The 10,617-nt window shown below is 38.9% G+C and overlaps 1 protein-coding gene across 1 annotated transcript; it reads left to right on the forward strand.

Annotated features, from left to right (window-relative positions):
* The first annotated feature begins 219 nt into the window (after window positions 1-219).
* Cap-G (Chromosome associated protein G) lies at window positions 220-7,726 on the forward strand. The gene is made up of 14 exons (XM_014230672.3): window positions 220-558; window positions 620-796; window positions 860-1,476; window positions 1,537-1,737; window positions 1,834-2,071; window positions 2,130-2,423; window positions 2,489-2,620; window positions 2,684-2,880; window positions 2,951-3,243; window positions 3,311-3,690; window positions 3,757-3,867; window positions 3,938-4,906; window positions 4,982-5,149; window positions 6,092-7,726. Exons 1-14 carry the CDS (start codon window positions 352-354, stop codon window positions 7,430-7,432), a joined length of 5,325 nt encoding a protein of 1,774 aa, XP_014086147.2. The 5' UTR covers window positions 220-351; the 3' UTR covers window positions 7,433-7,726.
* The last annotated feature ends 2,891 nt before the right edge of the window (window positions 7,727-10,617 follow it).

Consider the following 10,617-nt stretch of genomic DNA (forward strand, 5'->3'; position numbering starts at 1 on the left):
TTTATGTTTTTACTTCTAAAATAAAATTTTAAAGAAATTTGAATTTCATTTTGCTATTAATCTGTAAAAGTTTAAAATATTAATATTAATCTTATATAAATAGTTAATTTAATTTAATATATTGTGGTGTGAAATGCAACCTTTCAGGATTAATATTTTTTACTTAAAATATGGCCACATTGGAAAAAGGGACGCTGCTCAAGAAAATTTTAACGGAACGTTTGACAAGTCAAGTCTTACAAATGGAGTAGTAAGCGGTGGCATTTTTTCTTATTTGTTTTTAGTTTTGTGTCAAATAATAATAAAATAAACGATTGTTAACGCTAACACTTAACTCAAAGATCTTAAAAAATGGGTCGAAAAAGAAAAATACCCATTGCAGATGAAGAAAAAGAAAATACAGTTGCAGCAAGCCGTCAGCGGGGTGGTGGTGTTAGCGCTACGGCCAGCAATTCAATGATGTTGCACGGCCCCATGTATACAATAATGTCCAATGTGCAATTAAATGAAACAAGCCACAAAAAATATGTTAAAGAATTGAAGCAACTGTACGCCAAGGTGTGTAGATAACAAATTCGGGACGTTTTGTTCTATGTTTATTTATATACTGTTATTTTAGATGGACCATGATGCATTTATGTTTACATTCATTAAAATGATAAAAACTGCAATGGTCGCCGATGAGGGTAATGAGTACGCCGATACGACATTATTATTTTGTTCTAAATTTGTAAGTTCATATGATGGCGAGGATACACATCCTGTGCTAATTGATATGTGCAAGTGGCTACTTACGGTAAGTGTTAACTATTATAGCCATCATACTTGGATGTAATATACGTTATTTATATGATTGTAGACCATTTCGCGTAATCCACACATACGTTTTCGAATTTGCCAATTCGTTAATATGATACTCAAGGCGCTGGGGCAAGAAGCAGCTCTAGACGATGCCATATGCGATCGCATATTGGAATATATGTTGCATCGTTTGCACGATACTTCGCCGAATGTGCGTGTGCAAGCAATATTAGCAATGCAACGTTTGCAAGTACCAGACAATCCAGACGATCCCGTGCTGCGTGCTTATCAGTTTCATCTTTGTTCCGATCCGTCGTCACGTGTGCGACAAGCAGTAATAACATGTATGGGTCGCAACTACCATACCATTCCTTATATACTGGATCGTTTATGGGATATTGACGAAAAAGTTCGTCGCCATACATATTTACATATGAGTAGTTACCCAGTGCGCTCATATAAGGTGTCACAGCGTTTGACCTTACTGCAGCAGGGACTAAATGATCGTTCAGATGCTGTACGCAAAGTGGTAGTCACAATAATGTTGCAGCAATGGATAGAATCTTATCAAAAAGATCTTATTGCCCTCATATCAGCGCTAAAGTTAGATTCTAGTGAAAGCGAAATCGATCGTTTTCGTAAAGTGACAAAGCAAACGCTTAAGGAGCTATTCAAGTGAGTATTTTTTAATGTAAACTTTTTAATAAAAAAAAAATTTATTTTCCAACATTTAAGGCGTCAGAAGAAGGACGACTTGATTGCTTGTGTGCCATTAGATGAAGATGGCGAGATGCATCGTTTGGTGCCATACGAAAAGCTGTCAATGGAAATTGCATTGTACTGGCAATGCTTGACCGAGTTTTTGCAAGCGGAATTGGCAGAGGAACATGATTTAATAGTGCCCGAATTGAGCACATTCTGTACATATGTGGAGAAGTAAGTTGAAATTTAAGTTGCCCAATAATGTTTATAATCTTATATTAGATAGTATATTAAATTCTATATTAATTTATATTCGTGTAATCCTTACAGATTCTGCCACTTGCAGAAACCGGATATGGACAAATTTGAGGTCATGGAATTTCAATACAAACTACTCTCACTCACGGAAATGCTGTACACATTCGATTTGGGTGATGAGATCGGTCGTGGTAATCTGCAAAAACTACTGGCGTATCTGTTGAAAACATTCCGTCTGGATGAGAAAGTAATTGAGATGATAGTGCGCTGTACGGAAAATCTAATAACTGATCAAAATGCGCGTATACAGGTGAGCATTACTTTCATTTTTAATTTATTAGAAGATATTATAAATCTATCATATTTAGTTTATTGTGGAAATCGTACAAGATATATGCGGTTTGAATAACAGGCAAAATGATCTATTGCATGATCGCACGTTAATTACCGAATTGTTGGCGACTTCATCGAATGCCGATCTAAATTTGAAATTATCATCGCTGAAAGTAAAAATTTTGGATTTGGAAGAGCAAGAAATGGATTTTGTAAAGCAAAAAGATTATATGCGTGCGCAACAAACAACAGAGGAGAAGCTCGCTGCCACCGAGGAGTATACCAATTTATTGCAACCACTTTTGGAGAATCATCCTAATGCTGATGCCGTAAGCCTCTACCATATTTTAGTATCTGTACGAATTAACAAATTACTTGAACGTATTATTTGCAGTTAAAACGTCCGTTACAGTTGCGTAAAACATTGAAACCCGAGTGCATATTGAAAAGTTTGCAAATTGCCTTCCACATGGTCGTTTCGCCGAAAGTGCGCTCGCTTAATCCAAGCATTTTGAAACTGTATAATGTGAGTATTAGAATGTTGTTGTTGTTGTAGCAGCTTAAGTTTAACATAACTCCAACTTCACAGGATTTTATATGTCGTCATCTTGCTTCGAATCAAATAGCCATACGCGATTGGGCGCTGAAATGCGGTACTGCCTGCAGTATGCTGTATGAGGTGTTGGCTAAGGATGTATTCGAGGAGTTGTATTCACAATTTTTCAAAAATCACAATATTCGTATATGGGAGACCTCGATAACGTGCATTTTTGAACTGCTGGACAGGTATTTTTTGATCGCTTGTAGTAGTAAATTCACTGAAGTATGTCAAATACATAATTTATTGCTTACGCAGATATGGTTTGGATAATTTTGCTAAACAAGAATCGCAAAATAAAACGAAGAAAAGCGGCCGCCAGCTTTACAACACTTTGGAATTTTTGGATAGCGAAGATGATTCCAATGTGCTAAGCGCCGGTCAAGGTGTGGACGTCATCTATATGATGTCACATTTTCTCGACACTTGCGACGACACTTGCATCGTTAGCGCCATCATTGTTGGCTTCTGTCGCCTCATATTACGCGGCTACATCAAGTCCAGCGATATCATTGAGAAATTGCTGCTGCGTTACTTTAATCCCAGCACAGGTACACTATAGTGTGTTTAACCATTTTTATTTAGATAATTTTTAATATTTTCCATATATCTTGCTAGATGCAAATATCAATCAAATCTTGGGTGTTTTTCTGGAAAATCTTATACAGTGCAAACGGCACGGTCTGCTACAACCTTGCTTACTGCCTATGTTGACAACCGTGCTGAGTGCGCCTTATGAGAATCCGCTGCACGAAATACGCCCCGAAACTATAACGCGCTTTATCATAGACTCCACACGCCAGGAGAGTTCGCCCATAACCGATGGCTGGATACACAATAAAATCGCACAGACTATCTTGCAAGAGATGCTGAATAATTTGACCAACAAAGACTTATGCAAACTCCTGGCCAAAGAACTGACCACACTCGAGTTGAGTGTCACGCAGAATGAACAGCTCAAGCGTGAATTGAAAGAAACCGCCGATAAGTTGATAAAGGTAAAGAGTAAAAACAAAAAATCGCGAAAATATATGTTTAATACAAAATTTAAATACCTGTTTTAGGCTGATCTTGATCCGCGAACTGTCAAGCTTATCATAGATTTCAAAGATCTGGTTGATGGCACTTATAATCCAGCACGTAAGTCGGCAGTAAATGATTCCGAGGGCGAAGAGGTAAAAAAAAAAACATATTCTTTTCAATCTGGATAATAACAGTAACACTAATGCTATTGACACAACTTAGGACAGCAACGATGAAACGGAGAATGACGCGAATAATGATAACGACACCGCAATCGTGCCTACTGCACAAAGTAAAACGGCGGTAAGCGAAAAGGTAGATGAGCCCACGCAACAACCGCCGCCACAACCGCCACCTGCCAGCACAGAAAGTGGCGCCAACTTAACGGAGGACGCCAATGCTGTGGCTCCAGAGGTTGCGCCAGAGATTGTTACTTCTAGCGAAGAAATGACGGCTACTGCGTCGGAAGCAACCACAGTCGCTCAACAAGCAGCTACCGATGACAGCATAATAACGAAAGATATCTCACCTTCGGCGCGTGTGCCGACAACGTATGGACGCGAGAATCGCGTGGGCCATCGTTATCTGCGCAAATCACTGAACTCAACACGTGGACAATCGGACAGCGAAGCGGGTGATGGACCGCCACGCTCACCAAAGATACGCATTGAGGCGCGCATAGATTCCGATAAGAAATCGGAGCAATCAGCACATGAAGAGCACCAGGTGCGTAATACACGAGTAAGGCGAAATTTACGTTATGCTGAGAAAAATACTGAGGCACAGGAGGTAGCCGTAGAAACTGTAAAGGATGCGACAAAAGTGCGTAATAAACGACGTGCAAACCTGCCAACACTTGTTGTAGACGACGACGCCGATTCAAATTCAATACCCAATAGCAATGCAGGTGCTCAAAGTCAAACAACAACGACAAGCATCACCTCAAGTCCAGCAAAGCGGCAGACAAAGGAAAGCAGTAAACAGAAAACTGTTGAACAATCAGCGACGAAAACGGATAAAGCCGAGAAAGTAAAAGAAACGAATCAAGAGCAGCCTAAGGCGCAGCCAAAGGAGCAAGTGAGAACGCGCGCAAGAGAGCAAGAAAAGCAGAAAACGCCGTCGGCGCTTCCAACACGGCTGCTAGCGCGTACAGCGACCAAAAGCGCTGCTAAAAATAACGACGCTGAAGAGGTAACAGATGACACTTATAACGGTATCATATACTGAATTATCACACTAAATATTCCCACAATTTTTCCAACGCAGCTCAATACGTCCGATGTTATACTACCTTCACCGCCGGCGGCGATGTCACCGCGCACGATCGTGCGTCGTCAACGACGTGCCGGCGGTGGTGACATATCCGTGGCAAATCTAACGGAAACACAACGTCGTGCCACACGAAGTCAATCGGCGCTATCAGCGCCGAATCAAGTGAGTACCAGACGACGAGGATTACAACTGTAGTTAGCTTAGCACAGTTACTAACCAAACTCCACACCAAACAACTACAAACCGCTTCCAACAATGTCAACCGCCGCCACCGCCACCGCCCATTTAATACACGTCTATCTTGCACTTAGCTTATAGTTTTATTTACTTTTTCCCCATTACAACATGTACAAAAATTGTCTAATATAAAAATATATATTTACGTACATTGAATTCACCAAATGAAATGCTACTGATTTGTATGCGGAAATGGGTGGCGGTGTGAGAGGGACGCTTGCCCCAGTTGTAATGGAGCGTGTTGGCGTAGTGTGGTGTGTTTCTCAAAATATAGTTGTTTTGCTCTTTAGTTTTAAAAATTCGCGTTTTCTTAGAAGCTTAGATATTTCCTTACCTAAAATCAGGGTTGTGTAAGATTTGAATTAATTTTTTACTTTGTAATTCCGAAAACTTTGTTTAAAACTATAATATTATAAATTTTTAATCCCAAAAACCGGATAAAAAATATTTTAATCTCACGAACCGGAATCAAATAAAATTTAATACCAAAAATCGGATTAAAAATTAAAATTTAATTTTTAAATATCGTATTGAAAAAAAATTAATCCCACGCTTATAAATTTAAAATAAAAAACATTTTAGAATTTGCATTTTTTCGCGTTTGTATACTTCGTGTTCTACGATTTTGGTTATCCTTTTAAAAAAATTTTTTAGCTCTTTATGTTTTATTTTTATAAAACTGCTTTAAATTATAGTGTTGTAATTAATCAATATAATTAATAAGTCCAATCACAGTTGAAACATTTTTTTTCATCTTGAACCAACTTTTTGAGCCCCGATTTCATCACGCATGCTTAGAAAGACATATAAAAAAAAATATACTTGATCGTAAAAGCAGAGCAACAATAAAACAATAAAAAATTTTAGGACTCGGCAACTACCGAAGACGAGGGTGAAGACAGAGCTGACATTGCAACCACCAACAACACCGTCGTCAGTCCCACCAAAGCCGCTACGCCAACACGCAACAGTTTAAAACGAACGTTCTGCTCTACAACCAAGCGCGCCGACACCACATTTGCCGAAGAAACGTTTACTTCACCACGTTCCGAACCGCCGCTTTTAAAGCGTCTACGTGCTGGAACGCCAGCTAAGGAACAGCTGCGGTTGCGCAGTGGCAACGCTTCGCTACTGCCGAGCGAGCCGAACGAAGAAACTACAACAAAAGAAAGTAACACCGAAGTGGTTGGACAAAAACGCAGAAGAGGACGACAGCGTTCGATTTCGCTTACTTTAGCCGAGACAGAAAAACAGGCTGTCACGACGAGACGGTCTGCTGGAGCGAAACCGAGTGATTCAAGTGATTTGATGAATTTGCCTACAAATAATGTCTCCGCTACGCGCACCCGATCCGCTACACGTGCCGCTTCGCTAACACGCGCGGATACTGCTGCGCTGCGTACACGAGCGGCCACACGCACGAGCCCTAATACTGACGCGGACGCAGGTGGTAAATCTGCACGCGCGGAAGCTGTCGAAGACTTAAAATCCGCTACGCGTATTGCTGAGACCAAAACTACGCCGCGCAAAACGGTTGCAACGGTTACCGATGTTGCCGCCGAAACGCGCGCGGCAACAGACCCAACTTCCGTTGCCCAGGCAAAAAAACACAGCGATTCCTCAAGTGCCGATGATAAAACTAGCAGCGCGCCGAAAGAAAAGCGACACAAAAGCAACAATAACGAAAGTGGCGGCGGCGGCATGTTGATGCGCCGTCGCTTATCGCTGAGTGGTGGTCAACTGTGTGATACTGGCGACACTAGTGATAATGAAGCCGCTAGTGATGTACCGCAACGCAGGCGTTCATTGCGCGACAAAACCGGCACTGATGCAGCAAAGGATGCACAAACGGCGACTTCAAGTAAAGCACAGCAACAACCCAGTAAAATACCAGTACGCGCTTCAAAAAGCAACGTTATGAAGACACGGCACGCCGTTCGTGAAGTTGCCTCGTCGCTGGTACTGGCACCGAAACCGGTCGAGTCCAACTCGAGCAGCGGCAGTGGCAGTTCCAGCACGGAAGAGGCTATGAAAACATTGGGTGCCGTGCTATTGCGCAAGCGTGCGCTCACCACCAAAGCGACACGCATCAACCTGGCGCAACGCACCAAGGGCAATCCAGTGCCGATGGAGTTGGCGCGGCCGACGCGTTTAAGAGCGACCGCTGGCAGTTTGTCAGCATCGAGTTTGAGGTCGAAGAAGCGTTAAGCGTGAAATTGATATATCGAGGAATTTATAGTGGCGACATATTTATAAAATTATGAAATTACACACGCCACACTTACACATACAAACTTGTAGCCACCTAGCATAATTTTTATATTTTCTACACTTTCTTTATACATACATACATTTATTTAGTCCTGATTTATTTTTTATAAAATTATAAAAGCGTGCGCTTTAGTAATATTTAAATTCTACGTTTAACCAACATTGTCGATTATTATGTATTATAACACTTTAGCCAATAAAAATTATTAAATAAATGCATTTTGAGAAAAACGCGTTTAAATATAAAGGGATTCAGCTGATTGAACCGAGCGGTTACATTTTTGAAGGCTGTAATTCAAAATGTATTTGAGATATGGCGTCTATTTATTTTAGTATGCAATTTTAAAAGGTATAACGTATCGAAATATGAAAAAAATGGATTTTTTTAAACTTCACTCTAGGAGTGCCCCATAAACTTTTTTGTAAACTCTTCAAGAGCTGTTTTTGTTGCATTAGATTTGCGTAGTTTTGATGTTAACTGTCTAGTTTGAATAGGTCTGTATCCGCTAATCGGACCATTTCCATTTGGAAGACGCTTCAATTGTCGGGAAAGCCTTCAGACGCCATATTTTACCAACAGCTCCTTTTCAGCAGTAAAGTGAAACCGATGCCTTTCTTGCTCTTTCCTCTATATTGCATTTCCACGAGCGCTTTCCGCCTAGGATGAGTCCAAGGAACAATGAAGGCACTATAAGACAACGTAATCCCTCATATAATTGGTATAACGGTGTCACTAGCTGTGTTGTTAATATAATTCTCCATGTTAGATGTTTTAAATATCTGTTTATACGTTTAACGTGTACGCCTACCAAAACTTAAACCAAAAAGCTTAAACTTTTAGACATTCGACTTAACTTTCTTAACCCTTCCTCCGTCCATTTGAACTCCGTTCAGATAGCACAATTGTAATAATAGTAATTGTATATATATACAATACATATGGGTATATTTAGTGACGTAACTGGCTCTTACGGCTTTGTTTGGGGCTTGACGGTAGCTTTGAGCTGGTGGTGGATGTTTTTTTTTTACAAAACGGGGTAAATAATGTATTTCTACTGAATATTAATATCTGCTAGTATCCTTACCTTGTTCATTTATAGTTTGGCCTTAAATGTAGGCACTGTTTTATGTAGGTTTTTATCTGATTTGTCTAATTTTTTTCGAAATCACGTACCTTTCTTCGAAGCATTTGTACAAAAGATTTCTATATGGACCCACCGTGTCAATAAGTTAGGAACTCTTCTAGAAGTAGTTGAAAAAAATAAAAACAAATAAACTGTATGCAAAGTGACATCACCTATTTCTACATTCTGCTGCTACAACAACAACAAACACAACAACTAATTTCTACAAAGTTTTCTCGTACGGAAATCTGGAAAAATCTTCGAAGAGTTTACGCACTAATCGTCTTTCTACTGTAAACAAATGAATATACCATATAAATACCTACATAGGTCTGTCTGTATGGGTGTATGGATGTACCAATTTCCCAAAATATGAATGTCACCTTATATGTTTTTGTAACTCAGTCTTGTTAACTTACATACAAGCAACTGATAATTCCTCAAGAACATTCAATTGCGCTGATTAATTGTCAAATCGTTGTAAATGCTGAAGAAATGTTCGATAGAGACTACATACCAAACACACGGTATGATATATAGTAGGTATGTATGCTATTGCTTGGTATGACTTCTATAAAAAGCCTACACATATTCGTGGCATTGTATAGTTTGTGAGTAAGCTTGTTATACGGTGCAAACATGAAATTCGCAACTTTCTTTTACTTTTTTGTTTTGGCCTTTGTCACCGATGCAGTGAGGATCGACCTCAACAAATACTATAATACTGCGCCACTGGGACCACCTGTGGGGATAATGATTGAGGAAGTGCCGGCTTTGTATCCCCCATTTGAGGATGAAGAACCACATCAATTTAATTTCGACACGCAATTGGGCTACAATGAATACAATAAGGCCGAATATATTCCGAAACCAAAAATACCCGGTCAGTAGGGTTTAATGCGGCTATTATTTGATTGTAATTTAAAAGGTGAAACTTTATCTAAATTGTGAAAAATGTGTAAAATTATCAAATTAAAAACTGAAAATTAAGTACATTTTTTTTATTTATAAAAACGAAATAAATATTGCATGATCAGTAGATGAATTTAGAAAAGCAATATATGATCTAAAAAGCATATTTGTATAAGAGCACACATTAAGGAATGAGGCTACGCGGAAACTCGCAGCCAATCTTGTAAGGGATCCCAAGTTCCGCCTACTAATATGAAGTTCACATTTCAAATTTTTGTTATCGCCTTCAAAATAATCTATCTTCTTTAGCCAGCTTGTAGTCCTCACAAATTTTTTCATAATAATTATTTGAACGTATCTCTCCTGAATTAAGGCGATGGATTTTGCCCTGACATTATAATCATTTACTTAGGGATTTTTGTTAGTTTTATAGCCATTGCACAAATCAGGATTATCGTTGACGTCATTCAACAGCTCCAGTTCTTCTGATCGTTATATGTTTCGTGCTCAATAGATCGTTTAATGTTAATTGAAGCAACGCCTATATTTTTTTTTTTCTCTTCTTCAATAATTTCAGCAGATGTTGATGTACTAGGGCGCTTTTAGCAAGTTCATCACTTGTCTTCAGCCTTTTTAAAAGCTTGTAGGACTTATAAATATTTTCATTAACTTAAGATAGAGAACCTTATAATTTATATGATTGATCTCTGGCAGCAAGAAATTGTTCTATTTTCCTTCAAATAATTTCTGAACGTGCTCTGCTTTAGAAATTAAAAACAAAATTCTAAATTTTTTGATGAAGGTTTGTATGTCAATTACTATTCATTTATACATGTATACTTCCTCATACACCGGTCTTTAACTTGCAATCAGCAATATTCGCAGAACATTGTAGAAATACTTGTTGAATGAATGCCTTCAACCTTGGTGGTTGTAAACAACATTCGTCAGTGTCAACTTTATAGTAAATAACAAAAACAAATAAGTATTTCAACTGATTTGCTCAAACGCTTAATGAAAAGCTAAGAAATCTGATGCGTTCATATCAACGAAAACAATGGAATTAATTAAACTTCCTACAGCAGA

This window comes from Bactrocera oleae, chromosome 4, assembly GCF_042242935.1.
Source record: "Bactrocera oleae isolate idBacOlea1 chromosome 4, idBacOlea1, whole genome shotgun sequence".
NCBI classification, from domain to species: Eukaryota; Metazoa; Arthropoda; class Insecta; order Diptera; family Tephritidae; genus Bactrocera; species Bactrocera oleae.

What these genes read in the sequence shown, in the direction of transcription:
- Cap-G (XM_014230672.3), top strand. Translation starts at nt 352, where the DNA reads ATGGGTCGAAAAAGAAAAATACCCATTGCAGATGAAGAAAAAGAAAAT. An exon ending in ATCAAAATGCGCGTATACAG is followed by an intron (nt 2,072 to 2,129) that starts GTGAGCATTACT and finishes TATCATATTTAG; the next exon opens with TTTATTGTGGAAATCGTACA. An exon ending in ATTTTTGAACTGCTGGACAG is followed by an intron (nt 2,881 to 2,950) that starts GTATTTTTTGAT and finishes TTGCTTACGCAG; the next exon opens with ATATGGTTTGGATAATTTTG.